General features: G+C 39.4%; 1 protein-coding gene across 4 annotated transcripts in view; it reads right to left on the bottom strand.

The window, feature by feature from the left end:
* The window catches only part of LOC109039213 (uncharacterized), a 289,108-nt gene that overhangs the window by 27,837 nt on the left and 239,697 nt on the right, over positions 1-21,574 (bottom strand). For all 4 annotated transcript variants that reach the window (XM_072304393.1, XM_072304394.1, XM_072304392.1 and 1 more), the window contains one exon: positions 6,319-6,444. In XM_072304393.1, the coding sequence (XP_072160494.1) occupies positions 6,319-6,444 (126 nt within the window). The remainder of the gene's footprint in view (positions 1-6,318; positions 6,445-21,574) is intronic.

Here is a 21,574-nt window from a genome sequence, read left to right as displayed (position 1 = left end):
TTATTATTTTTAAAGAAAGAGAAATACATTTTTCGGAATGTTAACAAGCCATTTATATTCTTGTCGTCGACAGTTTACACAACGAGTCGACTCCTCTTGCCAAGTCGTGCCGCAGCGCTTCTTTCTGCCGCACGGTGGATCGAGTCAATAGGAGGGGTCGGACAAAATTAGAAAACTTTAAACGCTTATAACTCCGTTTGTATAAAATTTTGTGGTTCTAAAGGTGGTTCTTCTGGTTTCCTCGTGAAATTTTCTCTCTAGGTGTATAATATGAGAGAAAAGATCGCTTATTTTTTTTTTTTTTGTTAGTGACTCAGTGTCTGTGTAAATTGGCCATATACCTAACGAGCAAGACATGGTTATTGAATGGTAGAGATGGCATGGACGTGTTTCTGCTAAATGAAACCAAGTGGCATAGGGAGAAGAAGGGGTATGCAGGTTGGATAGGCGCACAGTGGATCGAGACAATAGGAGAGAGGTCGGATAAAATTTGGAAACTCTAAGCGCTTATAACTCCATGTATACAAAACTTTGCGATTCTAAAAGTGCTTCTATTGGTTTCCTCGTGAAATTTTCTTCTAAAAGCACCACTAAAAGTTTAAAATGTGATGAAAGAAACATCAAAATTTGCAAATTTAGTAAAATAGTTCATGTCCGAACTCTCTAATTGACTCGATCCACTGTGTGTCGTACTACGGAAGCGAACAGTAAGTAAATTTCGATGTGAGCCTCGAAGCGCACGAAATTCGTTGCTCCACAGACGTAAAGGCAGATCTCCATTTTCACTTGAGCCCCGAAAGCCACGGCGATATATTGAAAGAGGGGCTCAACTTAAAATGCAAGTATGTCCTTACGTCACATGCGCTAAGAATTATGTGCCAACTGCGGCTCGAGTTGAAAATACACTTACTGTTGTCTGCCGTAGCATGATAACTCTGCTCCTCGTTTCTATCACAGGATTCGTAGAATTTCCGTTGATTTTGCGACAATGTCGTCATTTTCCTTGAAGATAACTCGAAATACTGCTGCACTGCTGCCCGTAAATTAGTCTTATGGCTCTGCTCGTACCCGAATCTTCGGGCGAAAGAAATTAAGGGTGTATTTAATCTTTGAATTATAATGATGTCGGTTGTTTACACTCGGGATTATTCCGCTGGTGTCCGATGAGTGACGGGTTTTTTTATTGTTTTATTACTGGCTCTGTCAACAATATCTCTGTCAAAAATTTTGCAGATGTTATTTCAACAGACACGTAAGTGTCTATGAACTATGTTAGGGTGTCTAAGAGAAACGTAAAAACCTAGTAATTTAAATTCTCCTCTCTACGAAATTTATATGCACTACAAGGAGGCTCTGTTCCTGGCCGCTACGCACGCGGCGCAACCTCCGCGGCGGCGTGTGCCCCGAAAGGCCGCTTCGCGGCCAGCGAAATCGTCGAAATCGCCCGTTGGCGGTTAATGAGCAAACAATTTTAATTGAATAACAAAACGATGTTTCGAAGAAAAATTTCCCGCCAAACTATATTCTTAATGTCTTTCTCCTTCCTCTGAACTTTGAGTCTTCCTTTGGAATTCGAAATTTGGACCGCCTTACTCTCCTACCTCACCCTGTCCATCATTCCATCAAGCGTCTTAAAAATGTTTTTATTAAGAATAGAGAGGATAATGAAGGCTCAATTTTTTTCCGATATTCGAAAATTTCTATATGAATAACTACAGATAGTGAAGGAATAACTATAAAGGTGCAGCTGAATTGCTGTCAACGCTTCTCTTTCGCCACACGATATAGAGGGAAGCATGAGTTTTCGATGAAGTTAGGTGCTCCACTGGTGCCTAGCTATATCGTCCACCAGGTTTGAATTCTGCAAATGGGACACTTCGGTTACAATTTACGAAAAACATGTTTTGATACTGACTGGCAAAGACCCCCCCCCCCTCCCTTGAAGCGTGACTATCGATATTTCCCCATTTGCAGGTACTTAAACGCACATTGGCGCCTGCAAGACAGTAGGAATACTTCACGCATTGCGCGAAGCAGTGCGGTCTGCGTGAGGGCATATTAGCGCCTACAAGACTGCATGGATACTTCTCGCATTGCGCCAAACGCAGTGCAGTCGATCGGTTGGCGTGAAACGCATATTAGCGTCTTATCCGACCGGTGTAGAACGCGAGCCTGCAATCCTGGAAGGATCGTGAAGATTTTTCTTCTTTCTGTTAACTTCCCCATCATTAAATATCCCGCATTGCATCTTATCTACTGGTCCTCCAGACAAATCAAACATAAAAATTTGCCAGTTTTAGTGGCAAGTTTCATGTCCGACTTCGCCATTGGTTCGTTCCACTGGGCGTCGTTGTCTCGTAATTTTGATGTTTTCAGTCATGGAGAATCCGTGTGTATAAAGCGTGGGCATCCGGCAACAGTGGCGAGGCGTAATGATCAATGGACCAATAGACAAGGTACGAATTTCAGCATTCTGATACATGTTTGTCAACCGAAATTTCACGTAGAACACGATGCGCACAACGAAAATTACGAAAATCAACTCCTTACGAAGCTATTTAATGATTCTTGATGCGTAAATTCAAACCACCCGCTCATGAAAACTCAATGCTCTACGTGATTCACATCGCGCGCTAAACGTTTATCAGGACAGTCTCTGCTATATAAAAATCTGGCAACCTCAATCTTGACACTTTGGCTCAGCTATAGCAAATTGCTTATAGTTTGCACAACACATGGTGGGAAATGTATATTGCTCGATTGAGAGGCTTGCTGAAACCGTTGTAGTGCGCGATTTGACTCACGTAGAGCTTTGAGTTTCTTGTGAGCGGGCAGTTCAAATTCCTCGTAACCAACGTGAAATAAAAACGTTAAGATCTTCGTTAGAAGTTGGTTTCAGTAATTTTCGTTGCGCGAATCTTGTTCTACGAGAAATTTTGGTTCAGAAACATGTATCAGAATGCTTAAATTCGTACCTTGTCTAGTGGTCCATTATCGATATTTATCCATTTGAAGCTATGTTAAAGAATCTATTACTAAGCACTCACTTACCAATTTTAACAAAGAAATTCAACGTAATAAAGGCGAATAGTTTTTTTTAGAGAAAAAATATCGCATTCGAGTGCAGTTTCGATATCAGTATCGGATGTGATGTTTTCCCTCTAAAAATACCACGCCTTTATTACGTTGAATTTCTTTGTTAAAATTGGTAAGCGAGTGCTTCAGTCTTCTGACAACAGAATTGCGATCTCAAAATTGGAGAAAAATGACGAGTAGCTGAAAAATGGAGCCAATTGATGCGATATATCGCATCCATTTGTTCCATAATTTCAGCTACTTGTCATTTGCTTCAAATTTTGAGATTGCACTTCTGTTGTCATGACACTAAAGAGTTCATGTGCCAAATTTGACAAAGAAATTCAACGTAATAAAGGCGCGGTTTTTTTAGAGGAAAAATATAGCATTCGATACTCATATCGAAACTGCACAATGCTATATTTTCCCTCTAAAAAAACCACGCCTTTATTACGTTGAAATTTCTTTGTCATATTTGGTACATGAGTTCTTCAGTCTCATGACAACAGAAGTGCGATCTCAAAATTTGAAGCAAATGACAAGTGGCTGAAATTATGGAGCTAATCGATGCGATATATCGCACTTCGCTCTGACACAAAAAATTGCCTCCATCGAATCACCTTACCTCCACATTCTCCAGAGCTCACGTGGAAACAGCGCCGCGTCTTTATCTCCCGGCGCGGAAGCCGGAGACCCTGGCGGACTCATTGAGATTCAAAGGCGGGATTTGGGTGCGGAGAACTGGACTCCTCGAGGAGCTCAAGTGATGCTCGGCAATCTCATGATATGAATACAACTCGGAGCACTTGCACTAACTTTTCCGCGTCGTCCCGCGTTGCGTCATCTTCTCCGGCGACCGACCCCGGGGACCGCGGGGCGGGCGTCGGTGTGCACGGTCTCGCGGCGTCGCGACGCCGTAAGCGTTGTCGTCGCTCCCGTCCGGGTCCGATGACACGAGTCTTTCTCCGCAACTTATCGTCGCCGATGTCTCTGCTCCCAACTTCATGCGTGGGGCTCTGTCGGGGACTAAGTGCCCCCCGGTATTTTGCTCGCAAGTTCGCCGCACGCGAATACCGAGGACAATGAGTTTCGGCGGGACTTGGAAATGGTCTCTGTTGCGCACGAGAGATAGTTAGACGAAGGTGCACAAATCGTCGTTTGATAATAATACGTTATAATAAACGTGATCTACCGTTACTTCGTATAGTTAATGAGATTTACTTAGTTTACTTAAATCAAGTAGCTATCAATTTCTGTATCGAATGCGAGGTTTTTTTCCTAACACTATTCTGCTTTGATTTTTCTGAATTTTGCCGATTTTTGGGCTTCGAATGATTCTTTAGGCTCTTGCGCAGGGGCTATCGTCCTTTGTTTGGCTAAAAATTCAAAATCTGCCGAGATTTTTTAATTAATCTTTGCGATATATCGCACGCCAGTTCGAGCACGTTACTTGAGCTAGACGAATCACCTTGAGGAACGAGATCCGAATACGTCTCTGCTATTTTCGGCTGTGTTGACACTCGATTTCTTCTTCCACTTTTTTCAATTTGATGCCTGATTTTTTTAAACGATGAATTTGTAAACCGAAATCTGACGCTCGTATGTACCAGCCCCATACATCCCGCAGAGCACGTGTGTATTTTAGCAAAGTTAAAATACCATTCAATTTAGTTTTAGTGGAATCAGCGATGAATATCGTTGAATCTAAATCGTCCTTTCCTGCAGCACATTGTCCAGACAAAGGACCTAAAATAGAGTGCAATTTTAGATGATATAATCGAGTAAAAATTAAAGCAAAGATCGAATTCATTTTCAGTCATAATGAGTGAGATTGCAGAGAAGTTTTAATGGCTAGCTAAGGGGAAAATGAAAGGAAAAAGATTAGGAAATACGAGCGCTACTAGATTGTTATGAGGATTGTTGGGCAGTCGTATGAAATGTTTTCGCAGCGCAAACCTCGGGCGGAGACTAAGAGAGCGGTTCGACCATTTTTGCGAGATTAATTTCAATTACTTTAATCACCCGCTAATTGACCGATCCATTTTTACGCCGTTGTCGACTCGTGTCGAACCCTTCACGAAAGATCGAGCTCATTTCACCGTGATTTCGAATTTTCGACGAATCTTGCAACACTGAGTCCAATTAAATTTTGAAATCAGTTTTTATCGATGGATACTCCCGAGCGAAATAATCGCTCGATAAAACGACTGCACTTACTCTGCATTTCAGATTGGTTCGCAAGCTCGATTTAATTTTTATTCACCCCACTGAGCGCGGATTTTAATTCATGCGATCTTTATTCAAAGCCCATTTGAACGTACTTTTGCCGAACGGAACTATGCGCATTCAGACATGAGCCCTGAGACCCATGAGAATATATGCATATCAGGGCTCATGTCATAATGCACATGGTTCCGTTTGGCAGAAATACTACCATTTCGCCGAGGAGAAAGAAGAGAAACTCCAGTTATTCGCACCGCTTGATTGCGCACTTTTCATTGGTTGTAGATAGTAGCATATCCGGTATTACGTTTCCTTCGTGAAGGTTATTGTGTCATTTCTATGAAATCGCTCAATTAGTAACACTTATTAAAAACGTTGATGTTTGTTTGATGTTTTAGTTGACCTGAAAAGATTAGTATAATCATTTCATGCCACTTCAAGCAGTCGGACAGTTCTTGGTGCGGGCAAAGTCAGCCTGCCTACAATTTTGAGTGTATGCAACAAGCTCATCCTTTGAGCACGAAAAGTTGCAATACTGCCGTGCTAAGGAAGAACGCCGTATGAGCCTTCAGACGTTGCCAAGTTTCCTCCAATAAAATCCGAATTTACTGGGAAAATTGCGAATATTATTTCCCAAAATTTTTAGACGATTTTGTATACAATTTAATCTAAAATATCTGAAAATGTCAAGGAAAAATATGCATGAATGTTGTCACAAATACATGTTTCATCAAGGAAAATTTGGCAACTCTCGAATGTTCATACGGCGTTCTTCCTTAATTATCACGGCAAAATAGTGTAGCATATCACACACAATTCAATGGTCCATTACTTATCAGAAAACACATCAATGGACCATCAGACGTCTAGCTAAATGATGAAACCAGTATGACCAACGTATTTTATCGACCAATTTACATAAAATAGTTTGAATTAGTGGCAATTTTCGTGCAAAAGTAGGCGTTCCTTTTAATTTGTGTCTAAAATGTAGCACAAAAAATGTGAAAATTTAAAAGTTACCTGTAGAACCCGCAGCCTCAAAACAACTGCGAAGGGGTAGATGTGTCCGGTAAGAACCCTTCTCTCTGGTAACGAGAAGTCATCATCCAACGGAGAAACGGACTCTTTCCGGTGGCATAAGTTCCCCTGAAACATACGGAATTCCAATTCAAAGTGAGTAAATGGGCAAAATTAATAAAAAAATCTGTGAACAAATTTTAAAAAACCTTTATTAACTTGCACCTTGTTGATACTATTTGATGAGATGCCGGTGTCAACATAGTACTATGAGAGGCTGAGGAACATGCCGCCCTACTGACAATTGGACGTATTTCTGCTAAACAGAAAACTATGTGCATCAAGACATGAGTCCTCAGATCCATACGGATATACGCATAACAAGGCTCACGTCATAATCCACCACATTCTGCCAATCCGTTTAGCAGAAATACGTCCAATTTTGGCAAGAATGAGTTCACAACTTTGCCGCATCCTCCAATTTTAAATACGTAAGCTGATGTTTTTAGTTAGTTTCAAATTTCACATGAGAGAGCTGAAAGACACTGCAATGTATAAAAAAATTGCAAATCTAACCACAAAATTAAAAAAATGGCAAAGTTTCTTCTTTGTCCTGCAAAATCATTAGTTTGCAGTGAGGTGGTATTATTCCTTAGCCATTGCTATGTTTCAATCACCAATACACTGAAAAAGAGGTATCTTAAATTTGCCGCCAAGAAGTATCTTTTCTTCAATCAAGAATTTTTTGTGCTCAGTATAAACTACTTTTTCGCTCAATCTGAACATTTTTTGCTCGTATCAAGAAAAATTTAGCCTAAATCATGATAAAAAAAATTATTGGCGGCAAATTCAAGTATCATCATGCTTGAGCCAATCACATTTTTTTTTTCAGTGTACACTGGAAAAAAAAAGAATCTTAAAGTAGCCACCAAGAAGTAATTCTTCCTAAATCAAGAATTTTGCTGGTTAATATAAGCTACTTTTTTGCTTAACCCAAGCATTATTTTTCTTGAATCAAGAAAAAGTCAGCTTAAAGCAAGATAAAGAAGATTCTTGGCGGCAAATTCAGGAATTATCACGATTGAGCCAATCACATTTTTTTCAGTGTATGATTGTATTTAGAAAGAAAATTTTACTTATTTTTAATATTTTTTTATTATAAATCCTCATAATTTGAAACTTCTCCATCGTTGTTTATAAAAGAATACTTGAAAAATTATGTACCTTGTTTCATTTGCATTTATTCGCATTCATACAGCGGTTTGAACTCGCGGATACAAAAAAATCGGGGGGAAATGAAATAGGGAATTTCACTTATTTTTAATATTTTTATATTATAAATCCTCATAATTTGAAACTTCTCCATCGTTGTTTATAAAAGAATACTTAAAGTATGTACTTTGTTTCATTTGCATTTATTCGCATTCATATAGCGGAACATGCGGATACAAAAAAATCGGGGGGAAATGAAATAGGGAATTTCACTTATTTTTAATATTTTTATAATATAAATCCTCATAATTTGAAATTTCTCCATCGTTGTTTATAAAAGAATACTTAAAAAAATTAAGTACTTTGTTTCATTTGCATGTATTCGCATTCATACAGCGGTTCGAACACGCGGATACAAAAAAATCAGAGGGAATTGGAATAGGGAAAAAATGGAGCACAAAAACGTGCACGAGGCAGTGGCGTGGCATGCTTTGCGATATATCGATTGTTCTGCCTTTTAAATTCATGGTAAAGAATCGATTATTAAGGTGTTCGCTGCGAACACCCTGAGTATTGATCCTTTTCCATAGGTTTAAATGGCATGACAATCGATATATCGCAAAGCACGCCACGCCACTGGCACGAGGCTGGAAAGAAATTGAAATCGCGGGCACGTACTCTAATGGAGATGAAATGCCTCAGTCCACAAATGCTCACCTCAGAACTCCAAGTGAATACAGAGGGCGAGAAGCTGTCAACAAAAATGAAAAAAAAAGTGAGAAATAATGATAAATAAGGAAAAGTGAGAAAGAGAGGGGTAGGCGGAGGGCATGGAGAGGAAGAGAGAGAGAAATAAGCGGTACAGTTTGTTGTGAATGTTGTATGAAAACCTGTCCAACAGGATAACCCGTCCGGAGGTGCGAGCTGGGAGGTGCTATGCTCGCATACTTTGGAGGCGGGAAAGGATTTATACCTTCATCTCGTGGAGGGAGGAAAAGTGCATGTCATTGAGGAAAATAAGACCGTGTGGGAAGCAGGTGTTTTTATTTCATCTGAGATTTTTTTTAAAGCAAAAAGACTGGGATATCTTTTGTGTCGTCCAACATCACACGAGGAAGTGAGAGCTCATCATGAGAAATGAGAATCCTGGTGAAATACAGATAAATTTCTAAATTCTGTCGGCAATGAGTTAGTTTGCGCTGGTCACAGAGGCTGTTTTAATGATTTCAGACTATTGATCAGGAAAGTATGCTATGATCCGTCAACACACAAACTTCCCACATCCGGTATTAACGGAGTTATCGCCCTTCAAAAACCATGGCCAGGTGTATACTCGAGGGGGGGGGGGGGGTTACAAAATGGAAGTTGATGAAATAATTTAGTCCCAACCTAACTTCCAAACCAAACGCAAACAATTGCAACGCGTGAATATTTCAGGCTCGAGGAGAAACATGTCAACGAGAATCACTGTTTCTAGGCGTTTCTCGGCCACCTAAATGCATTCCCAAAAGTATTCAAAAGCATTATAATTTCACACGAGAAAATTCACGCCAGCAAATTTCATGAAATATTCAATCTCTGAGTGAGAGTCGTCGCCGGTCTTTGATGACAATAAAACGTCTCTGTCTCATATCGTCTGTGCGTTCGCTCAGATCACCGCAACGCGCCTTCACTTTTCAAGATACCTCACGCACTACCGCGAAGTTAGTTTAGATGTATCCTCCGATGAAACCTAACTCATTCTCCCGCAGTTCTCGTATATGGTCTCATTTTCTGATGAACCGATCTGTAGGTACTGAGAAAAACGATTATTGACAGGGTTGTCAACTTTTATCAAAATCAGCGATCGGATTGCCAATTTATTCATTCGGGTTGTACCATTGATTACTGCCTCCCAAAATTTGACGACTTCGTCTACAGCTGTGTTGTAAGTGTCGATCTAACGAACGTTGGTGTTAACAACTCGTAAGCCTGCAGATTCCGATAAAAACTTGATGGAGTCCCCTTAAAAAAATGCGAGTAGAGCAAAAGACAAGCTTCGCACGAAATGAGAAACACGGTTGTCGTGTAATGGGAGTATCACCTGTTTTGCCTTGCTAAGGAAGAACGCCGTGCAAGCCTGCAGAGTGCAGACGTTGCCATATTTCCTTCGAGAAAAACCGGGTTCATTAAAAAAATTGTGAATATTTTTCGTCAAATTTTTCAGAGAGTATTGTTCGCAATTCAATCTCAGAAATCTGAAAATTTAAAGGAAAAATATATAACTTTCTTCAAAAATCCATGTTTTATCCAGAGAAATTTGGCAACTCTCGAATGTTCATACGGCATTTTTCTTTAACACGGCAGTATTGAACTGACTACAGTTTGCTTTCACGGAAAATACAGGGTTGCCACAGAATTTAGAAAATAAATTTCCGTGACATTTCCCTGATTTTCCTAACACATTACATTTGAAAGACGTAATTTGAACTGGTTTCCACGCCAAATCTGTTGTTCGAATTGTCAAGGCAATTTGGGAAAGCAGGGAAAGGTGACCTAACAATTTTCCTCGCACACTTTCGTCATTTTCCTAGATAGTTCCAGGTTATCCTTTAATTTTTAAAATTCCCTGACAAAAAATTCCAGCTTTCTCCGGTATTCTCTGACCGTGGCAACCCTAAACCTGAAAGCGTGAAAATACCTTTAAAACTGAAAACGCTGTGTAAGAGCCAAGAGGGTTAGCCATCAAAAACTGCTTGACCGAGCATGTCGCTTCAGGATCGCGAGGAAATAAAGAACATTTTACGATGCACATAATCGAGCTTTTTATACGCCCCGCGGAAGTTTGATTTTAGTGTGATCATCTTGAGAGTATGATCGTTTCCCGAAGATTAACGACAAAGGAGCAAGCGAGAGGGGAAAACGAAGAAGTGTTGATTGGTAAGCTCTCAGCACTTTGATGTTGTCGCCGCTTTTGACGCTGGGAAGTTTGAAAACCGAGAAAAAAGGGAGAAACAAAGGAAACACAAAGGAAGTGAAATGGACCTGCATTTAACGTTCGTGCTTCGCTAAAATTCAATTGTCGACACGGGGAATGCTGTGCGTCCGGCACTGTTGGACGAGTAAATTGGCGTATTACATGGACGCTGCTCAGTATAAATGTTGCCAAACTTTTATACTGTTATATTTCTGTATAAATATAATTTTATAAAAGTTTTAAACTATAAACTATATATTTTTTTCAAATATGGGCGTCCGCGGAAAAATAGATCTTACAGGGTTGCCACGGAATTTATAAAATGAAATTTCGCATGAATTGACGATTCCCTGATTTCCCTGACACGATTTGGTGAAATTCCCATAGACAGTTAAAGATAAGCTAGATGGTAAAAAGACTGGTAAATCTTCTAACAGAGAGTAGCAGATAATGTAAAATACTGTTATATTCCGCAGCCTTCCTGACATAAGCGCGTAAATACACTCGACGATGAGCCCTATTGTCCATATCTGACTCAATGCTTTTTCGGGCTCATCTCAAATTGTAGTTACGCCCTTTTGTCAGCCAAGCGACGAATCTGTCCATTTTTTACTTCGAACTTCGACCATTTACTTCGGGGGAAAAAAAAACTTTTTGGAATAGTAATTGATATCAGCATCGGTCAATCTGTGAGAAACGCAGTGAATAGCCCGAGGAAAGATCATCGATATTCACTTTTTTCCCCAATTTTTAGAGACTGCTAAGTTTATTGATTTATCCTCGATTTGTGATTACGGAAAGTAAACCAACAACCAAGATAACTCCTTGCTTTCTTAGGCGCAATGTTTGCAATTTTATGCCACATTAATATTTAAAACTTACTTGTCTAATAAATTGCATATTCCCTTTATTTGCTCGATTCCTGTTTACTTGCGATCCAAGTAAAGTAAAGTAAGACTTTGAAATCCGATAGCCAAGCAGAATGCATAGATGCGGGCGATGAAAGTACATGAAATCATCATGCATCCGGGGTCAGTCATGAAAACGGAAAGGATGATAAAACTGAGAAATGGATATGAGTTTTCGGAACGTGAAGGAAATAGCGAAAATCAGCTTTGCGGCAAATTGCGCAATTGCATCGAAATCCGCAGCAGCCACCCATCTAGTTGACTCATTTTATGGATATTCGATGGACACTCTGCAGAGGAGATCTTAGAAAAACAGTATTCCAGGACAGTTTCAACGTTTCACTTTTTAAATCGTGCGTTGTCAACGTTTAAAATTTTAGGGAATAATCCAAACTCGGATTGAGGTGATTGCAGGACAAACCACATAACTGCAGTTTATGCTACTTCGAGAAATACATGTTTGCACTGAAAAAAAAAATATCGGTGTATTTACTAAGAAGAGGGGAAAATTACTAAAAATTCAGGGTTTTATTTGATCCTAGTTTTTTCTTGGTAAAATTACCATTTATGGAATTGGTAATTTTACCGAGAAATCTCGGTAAAATTATTGACTCTCGGTAATTTTACTGGACCCCAGTAAAAACGCCAATATTTTTTATCGACTGTGGTAGAATTACCGAGATAACATCGCAAAGTTACCGGGAATTGATTAGGTACCAATAAAAGTGGTATTCTTACCTGAAAAAAAAACAGTAATAATACCGGTTTTTAGGTAAGCTTACCAGTCTGTCTTTGTAAAATTACCAATAATGGACCACTAGACAAGGTACGAATTTAAGAGCTCTGATACATGTTTCTTAACCAGAATTTCACGTAAAAAACGATTCACACAACGAAAATTACGGAAACCAACTCCTAACGAAGATATTAACGTTTTCATTTCACATTGATTACGAGGAATTTGAACTGCCGCTCACAAGAAACTCAAAACTCTACGTGAGTCAAATCGCCCACTACAACGGTTTCAACAAGCTTCTCAATCGAGCAATGTTCATTTCCCATCATGTGTTGTTCAAAATATTAGCAATTTGCTATAACTGAGCCAAAGCGTCAATATTGAGGTTGCCAGATTTTTATATCGCAGAGACTGTCATGATAAACGTTTGGTGCGCGATGTGAATCACGTAGAGCATTGAGTTTTCATGAGCGGGTGGTTTGAATTCACGCATTAAGAATCATTAAATATCTTCGTAAGGAGTTAATTTCGGTAATTTTCGTTGTGTGCATCGTGTTTTACGTAAAATTTTTGTTAAGAAACATGTATCAGAATGCTGAAATTCGTACCTTATCTAGTGGTCCATTGTTAAAAAAAAGTGAGATGGTAAAGGTACCAACGGACCTTGGTAAAAACGCCGAGATTTTTCTTCGGTGTGAAGCTTCGAAATCACATGGATCTTTATGGTGGACAGAAAGTTCAAATTGGCTTTCTGATGCTTATAAATTTGGCATTAGGGAGCGAATTTTTCACAGAGTATGCACTAAGACTAATTTCGCTTGAATCATTTTTTTTTTATTATTATTTGGTGTCGCACTAGGTAGTTTTAAACTTCCAAGGAAACATCCAGCAGATCCGTAGAAACGTTTAATATCTCAATTTTTTTAAAAAAAAAATCGCACTTACGCGTCTAGTCCTCCAAGCCCCTCAATTATTATATGCGGAAATAACTTTCATTCTAACTTCCAAATTTTCACCTGGTATGATGCTTTTACGCACGTCAAAATTTGATATCCATGCACGTTCGACACATGTCATGCCACCGTCTCAAATTCAATGAGTCTTGATGCGTTTGAAGTGAAATACATCCCCTTGATGAGCTTGATTAATTCAGAGTTTAATTACTTACCCCAACAAGACGGGTTGTCAGACTTCGAATGAGTGTTTGATAAAAAATACGCTCCAAAGGGAAAGCAGGAAAATTTTCATTTGAACTTGGCAACGACACCAACAAAACAGTTTATCTACGGTGCAGGTACAAAGTCACTGAATGTCACACGCTCTTCAAACAGAGCAGGGCTCCACTTCTGTACACAATGGGTCGGATCTCAGCGATCAAAGGCATTCCCACGCAAATGAATGCTTCCGTACTTTTGAGCTCAATTGACATGGGTAACAGCCTTAATTTCAAATTTTCGCTCCGAACCGAGCAAAAACATTAACGAATGTCGTTTAAATGATCACTTAACTCGCTAAATACCAGGAATTGCTCGCGTTTCTTTTATTCATTCGAGTTTTTCAACACATTATTGTCCTTATCGTGAACCGTGCACGTCGTTTTTGTACTGCGAAAATTCCGACACTGATTTTATTCTAAAACAAAAATCGTAATTCTACTTACAGGTCTTTAAAGAGGCAACCCTACACGCAGATTGCTTTTCTACTCTGCCGTGCTAAGGAAGAACGCCGTATGAGCATTCGAGAGTTGCAAAATTTCCTTCAATAAAAATTTTATTTTTAAGGAATGTTATGAATATTTTTCCTTGAAATTTTCGGGAACTTTAGCTGAAATTGCAAACAAAATTATCTAAAAAAGTAGAAGAAAAATATTCATAAGTTGACCAGAAAATTTGTGTTTTATCAAAGAAAATTTAGCAACGCCTAAAGGCTCATACGGCGTTCTTCCTTAGCACGGCAGTTCTCTTCCCTGGCACAGTGACGGGGGGGGGGGGGGGCGGCGGTTGTAAGGTACCATTTGCTGATTGCATTTGTCAATCCTCGAAATGGTCTTTATGTTCTAACAGTTGTAAATAATTGCACATAGGCATTTCTTTATGTCTATTAGTTTGAGCGGGTCCTTGTTGCTTAAATTCATCCAACTATGAATCAAATAAATATGAAAATACGAGTGGTTAGCGCGCTTGTACAAATGACGTTTTGGCCAAAAAAATTGCCTTCGGTCTACATCATAGCACTGATAGATGCAAAAACTTTCAATTGCTAAACTTATTTGTTATTTATCACCGTATGGAGAATCTAAGCGTTGACTTCTGAAAGTGACTTTAATAGCCACTCTTACAATATACAGGAGATATCAGTGTGGTTTCTCTACTATACTGGCCCCGAGCTCTTCGCGACATTCATCGATCATAATTGGACGTATTTATGGTAAAAGGAACTATGTGCATAGGTTTTGCGTGTAACATAGTTCCTTTCAGCATAAATATTAACAATTTGGCGAATTTTATGCTCGATAAGGTGCTCTTCAATCATCATTGGGCAAAAAATAGCGGTGATATCTCAGACTATAAATTTTGCCTCACCCGGGCGGGCTGATTCTTGAAATTGATATACAAAGCTATAGACAAAGAAGACAACAGGGATATGGAAGGATCATATTGGTGCGGGAGCGGGTGGTTGCAAAGGACAACGAAGGTAGGTAGTACACTAACTCACGGCAACCCACGAGAGACCCTTTAGTTAGTCCACCATTTTCTCCCTTAGTCTTTAAGAACAAACTATTTCAACCGATTGGATCGCTCTATACTCCTTAAATCTTCAATGTCAATTGCTTTGTCTATCAATGGAGATGTTGCACGTGTGAGGAATTTGCAATTTGACTATTGATTCTTATGTAAAAGTTCGCGAGAGACACGATGGTGCCACTGGTTTTCTCTGAAATCAACTTCCAAGCTCAAAAAAAGCTCCCAAGTTGAGGCCAAAATGGAGGGATATCCCACGCTATCCTAACATTCCACCTCTAGATCAAGACAAACTCTCCATGCAAAGATAGGGAGCAAATACATTGACAGAGCTGCCAATTTATTTTGGGACTCCAAAACTGAAATCACGGCATCACTGCTAATGTATTTGCTCCCTATCTTTGCATGGAGAGTTTTTTTTTATGTAGAGGTGGACTCTCAGCGGGCCGATTGTTGAATCGTTATCGAATGACCTTGATCGATAAAAAGCATTGCTAAGATAGGGATTTATCGATCGAGTTCAATCGATAACGATTCAACAATCGACCCGCAGGATAGGGTGGGATATCCTCTTCATTTTGGCCTCAACTTGAGAGCTGTTTTTGAGTTTGGGAGTTGATTTCAGAGAAAACCAGTGGCACCATCGTGTTTCTCGCGAACTTTTATATAAGAGTCAATGGTCAAATCGCAAATCCCTCACACATGCAACATCTCCATTGACTCGCTGGTGCGATAGTCAATACAAATGCCACATTTTATGGGCATTAAACGTCGTCTCCCGGACGAAGGGACGTAACTCCATTCTAAGGTTGCAAAATTGACTCAAACAATTCAATTTTTACCAGAATATACCTGGAGAATCTCCGTCCTAAATTTGCTTGATTTTTACACGAGACCAGTGGAAAAATCGGTGAAATATTCAGTCAGAAATGCCCAAATTTTTCCCGGTCAAAATGAAATTTTCGAGGGAAAATTCGGTAACATTGACATGTAGTTGCGCTTTCCCGTGGGTAAATCGACGAAAATTCATGAAAGGAGAGAGACCCTTTAGTAAGTCTACCATTTTCTCCCTTGGTCTTTAAGAACCACCTATTTCAACCAGTTGGATCGCTCTATACTCCTTAAATTTCTCTATTTATTGCTTTATCTATCAATTCCAAGAATCAGCCCGCCGATGATATCGCTCAGATTGTCGGTGTCCCTAGAAAATATCGTCTCTGAAATGAGAGCTACGACGCAGAAAGACTAGCTCTCCCACTCAGCCACAGATTAGCGACAGATTATGGGGTTCGGGTGAGGACGCGTGGACGACCAACCACCGGATCGGATCAAAACCACTCGCCACACGCGATTTTATTTACACTGCCTTAATCCCCGGAACCTCGATTTAGCTTCGGATCCAGCCGATTCCCACCGCGTTTTCTCTGTGACGTAACGCTCTCGCGAATTCGATAACTTCATCTTCGGAGATTAAAAACTTCGCGGATTGGAATCGGACGATTGGGCTGGGTGTAGCCGAGCATTATGTAAAATCATTTAATGAGGATTGAAGCACATAGATTGGCTAAACGTTATGAGAGGTAATTTTTAAAAAGACCAGGACTTTAGTAGATCGTATTTGATAGTGGTTCGATGTATCGTTTGGTTCAAAATAATAAGACACAACCCCAAACAAAAATTTTAGGATTCAAGTTGGAAGAGTTGAAAATAAGAAAATTCCCGAAAATTTCACGCATATTGTGCGAAAAATGTTTTTAAACATTTTTTTAATTTTTTATAATTGTGACAGGCGTTTCCTCAACGCGTTATGATTTCGGTATTTACGTTCCGATGATGCGCTTAGGCGCGAAATGATCATTGGCATTGAGGAATAGAGGTAAAACTCTTTCCACTGTTTCTGCATCACTGGCAATATAATATATAATTTTTCTTCTAATTATCAAATAATAGGTTCGTTTTATACGAGCACTCTAATTTGGATTACATTATGCAATGAGGAACCACTATTTCTGGCCCATTTTAGGAACAATAACATGCCATTGGTTTGCTTATCCAGATATGTGATTTTATGCGAGAGCCAGAGATAGTGGTTCCTTATTGTAAAATGTAGTCCATTCGGCAATGAATGCGTATTTGATCGACGATATAATATTGCACTTATGGAGGAACTGAAATTCGATGCAAATGCACTCCCAGAGTGTGCGTTTTGGAAAAAAGGAACTAAGAGGATTCCAATGTTGCTAGGATCGTGCAACATACATTCTCTGCAAAAAAATTTCTGAAATAATGAACAAAATCATATTTACAAGGATAATTTGCCTCTTGAATTCATAGTATATTGAGGATAAAGATAAAATTTGTATAGATGATCAGTTTAGATTTGCAGGGTAAAGAAAGTTGCACAATCTTAGCGACATTGAATACTCTTGGTTCCTTTTTGCAAAATGCATTCCTTTTATTATTTTAGTAGTTCCTGTTGTGCGAATTGTGCTCTGCAGGAAATTTTGAGGAGGAAACATAAACCAGATTGCTTGAAGTCGTATCAGGTCGAATGTTCCATTTCCGTACTCGAACGACTGATATTTTCCGCCAAGTGTGGCAAACCCGGTAAAACTTCATTCATGGAGAGACCGCCTTAATTATCGATGAATGAGTCCGTGTTTCAATCAGTGGGGTCTCATTTGCGCTGCTTCATATTTCCGTTTCAATTAAGCCCGGACGAAATATTTTCTACCTTCAGAATTAGTCTAAAATTACTCAAAAATTCCGGCTGAATTAAATGAGCAGACTCCCTTTGAACCTTTTGAAAGCGTGGAAAAGTCGAGGTTTAATTTCATGTGACTAGTCTTTTTGATGCCCCGAGTTTCCACCGAAAACAAATTTTCATCAAACTTTCCGGTCCTAAATGAGATCGGACCGAAATACTGAGCTTCGAAAATCATTCTGGCTGTTTTTGCCGTGACGCTAGCTCAGAGGTGGATTCAGCGATTTGGCAACACTGGATTTCCTTCATTTAAACCTATGCTAAATAATCGATTCTTGTCGGAGCACCTGATCCCTCCAAGAATCGATACATTTACATAGGTTTAAATGGAATAAAGACGACGTTGCCACTTTGCTGGATCTGCCAATACGCTAGCTGCGCTCAGTCGTGTAATAGGAGGATCAGCTTTTTTGATAAACCACAAAAATGACACCAGTTTTTTTTTTACTATTACAACTGTTGCTATATTACTATTGATATATTAATAATATGAATACCTACTCGTATTTTTTTAAGAGTGAATTCTCGAAAATTCCGTTACCTCAATAATTTTCCACACAAAATGGAGAGAGGATGTACGACGAAGTGTCTTAGTTTGTTCCTTGTTTATTACTGACGGAAAGGCCAGGTATAGTTGCTCAAATGGAAATACTCTATCATGCTTGAGAAGAACGCCGTATTAGCCTATAAGTGTTGTAAAATTTGCTTCAATATACAGTTTCAATTTTTAGGAAACCTCATGAATAGTTTTCTTACAATTTTTCCAGAGAATTTGTTATGTTATTTATTTAAAATCATCTGAATCTCGACGAGAATTTTTTTATAACATTCCTCAAGAGCGAATAATTTACCTGGAAAAATTTGGTAACTCCTAAATTTTCATAAGGCGTTCTTTCTTAGTATGGCAGTACTAAACTTGAGGTCGCGGTCGCTCGCTGGTCGTGCGAAAAGCATACAAGCGCCTGCAAGACTGCAGGAATACTTCACGCATTGCGCCAAACACAGTGCGGTCACCGAACGGACGGGAGCGTGCTAGACCTCCTGTGCCCTACCTCCTGGCTTTGTCACTGAAAGGAATTGACCAGACCATAATTTCTGCGTCTAATTTTCAAAGCGCAAAATCTGTCAACAAGGCCAACGATTCAAGAAAGGTCGTCCACTTTGCTTTTCGGCAACTTGTGGTTTTGAACAAACAGCGCGGTTCGTCGAAGTTAAGAGCGCAAGTTAACCGAAGCATGTAATTTTTGGTTCTTGATTGGCTCATTTGCATAGGCATTTCCATTTAGAGGTACTGTCAAGCAACGAATTAGAAATGACGTTCGGAGACTAGATCAACTTCAAACGCTGCTGATCGGCTGTCGTGATTATTTGTGAGTATACTGTCGTATAAAAGAAGGATAACGGTATGTGAAATAAATTCCCACTGAGTGGGCTTAACCTCCACTAAAAATTCACTTTAAGATGATTCAATAGACGACATATTTGTGTCAAAACGACATGCATGCATCGCATGGATTAGTTCCATTTTTTCAGCTACTCGTTATTTTTCTCGAATTTTGAGATCGCAATTCTGTTGTCAGGAGACGAAAGAATTCACTTACCAATTTTGACAAACAAATACAACGTATTAAAGGAAAAGGCGTGGTTTTTTAGAGAGAAAATCTTACATTCGAGTGCAGTTTCGATATCAGTATCGAATGCGATATGTTTCCTCTAAAAAAACACACTTTTATTACGTTGAATTCGTTTGTCTAAATCGGTAAAATAATTCTTTCGTTTTCTGACAACAGAATTGCAATCTCAAAATTCGGGAAAAATGACAAGTAGCTAAAAATAAAATAGGATTAATCGATGCGATATATCGTACGTCGTTCTTACACAAAAAATAGCGTCCATCGAATCAACTTAAGCAGTCCTCATTTCACCCATTTGCATTGCTGCAATGGCAAGAAAGGCATCCGTAAGAAATCTTATCTTAAGACGAAGTGGAAATTAAAACCCCACATTCATCCACGAATCTTCAGAAGGAGTTCTGAAAGGATCGTTACATTAATGAATTCCTCACTGCGAGGGGAGGAATTCCACCGAAGTTTCGAATCGCATCCCCGGTGGTAAAGTGAGAGCCGATCACTTTGACTAGCTGGAACTTCAAAATGAAATTGGAGAATTTTACGCCGCTATCACCGTGATCAAAGCCCCATCAACGAGCAGATTAAGTGTTCATCGGATAATTCCTTTTATCCGAGGCACCTAGCTAGCGTGGCGTGATATAAATTCGCCGGTTCGAAGTTGGTTTAAATGCAAACGAGAACTTTCGCCGGAAAGTTCGGATTCAGATGTAGCCGTGAATAAGATCAAATCTCCGACTAACACTTAATTTTCTCGACTTCACGCTTGGCGGGCCTCTGCAACGCTGCCTTACATGCATCGTTGCCTTTTGGGATACAGATAACGTTCATCGGGAAATACACCCATTCCTGCTGCAAAGTTTCGGGATATTTTGAGACTAAAACACCGAGGGGAGAAAGGAAAATGGTGCACTGGAAAAAATAACACATTGGATCTAGAGTCCAGACTCTTGAAAACATTGACAAGAAAAAGTACTTTTGATTCAATCGGATTTTTGCTTATATCAAAAGGAAATCCGCTCAAATTAAGAGGCTTGGTTCTTGATTTAAACTAGATTCTAATTGAATCAAGAGTACTTTTTCTTTTCGATGTTTTTAAGAGTCTAAAACACCAAGGGAAAAAAAACACATTGGATCTAGAGTCCAGACTCTTGAAAACATTGACAAGAAAAAGTACTTTTGATTCAATCGGATTTTTGCTTAAATCAAAAGGAAATCCGCTCAAATTAAGAGGCTTGGTTCTTGATTTAAACTAGATTCTAATTGAATCAAGAGTACTTTTTCTTGTCGATGTTTTTAAGAGTCTGGACTCTAGATCCAATGTGTTTTTTTTTCCACAGTGGGAAAATCAGGTGAGAAACATTACGAAAAATGATAAAAAGGGCGGTTGGCTTAATTTTTTTATTGCTTGTATCGAAAGAACTAAGGATCCTGGTGTAACAGGAATTTTTTCGCAGTTTTCCGACCACCAGAAACCTCCAAAACAGCGACTTAAACCCGCTCCAAAATCCGTATTTTCAAAACGATCGTTTTTGCGCGGGAATGGATTCGGTATACACTCGTCCAGATCTGGTACTGTGACGTCACGAATGTGCCGGGCCCATTCTCGCGTAAAAGTGATGGTTTTGAATGGGTCAGTTTCTAAAACAGCTTCTTTCGAAGTGTAGAGGTGAGTTCAAGACTTTTCAATAGTACCATCGTTCTTTTCGTGAAATTTTCGATTGGACTTAAATATATCAATTCCCAAATCCCCGTATCTTGCAACAGGCCCATTCAAAATTTAAAAAAATACAGAATTGCAATGCGCGCATGCATCATTAAAGTAATCCAAGAGAAAGATCCTGCTATCAATTGGACGTATTTCTACCAAACAGACCTATGTGCGGGTGAGAAATATGGGGTGTGCTCGTCGAAGCTGCATAAGAAGCAATGTAAAAGTGGGCGTGGTTCCTTTTGAAGAATTGGAAAAGCGGGATGTTGCATTCTATCAAACAGACCTATGTGCAACTGAATGCGGAACTCATGAGCCGCGGGCATGGCAAGAGAGCCTTGTGCACAGGGCTCACGAGTTAAAGCGCCCCGACGACCATCTCCCCGTCGTTAGAGTGCGCACTCTCATTGCCGCTGACGTCACTGGCGCACAATTATTCCCATTCACTCTTACGCAAAGAGAACTAACGAGCACACCCCACATTTCTCACCTCCACATAGGTCTCTTTGGTAGAATTACGTCCAATTCCTGTTATCAAACCTCAATTTTTTGATAAATTTAAAATATGTATGTAACTGTTGAAACTTATATTTTTTGTGAAAG

This window comes from Bemisia tabaci, chromosome 9 (assembly GCF_918797505.1).
Source record: "Bemisia tabaci chromosome 9, PGI_BMITA_v3".
NCBI classification, from domain to species: Eukaryota; Metazoa; Arthropoda; class Insecta; order Hemiptera; family Aleyrodidae; genus Bemisia; species Bemisia tabaci.
This window is presented reverse-complemented; position numbering and strand designations above follow the sequence as displayed.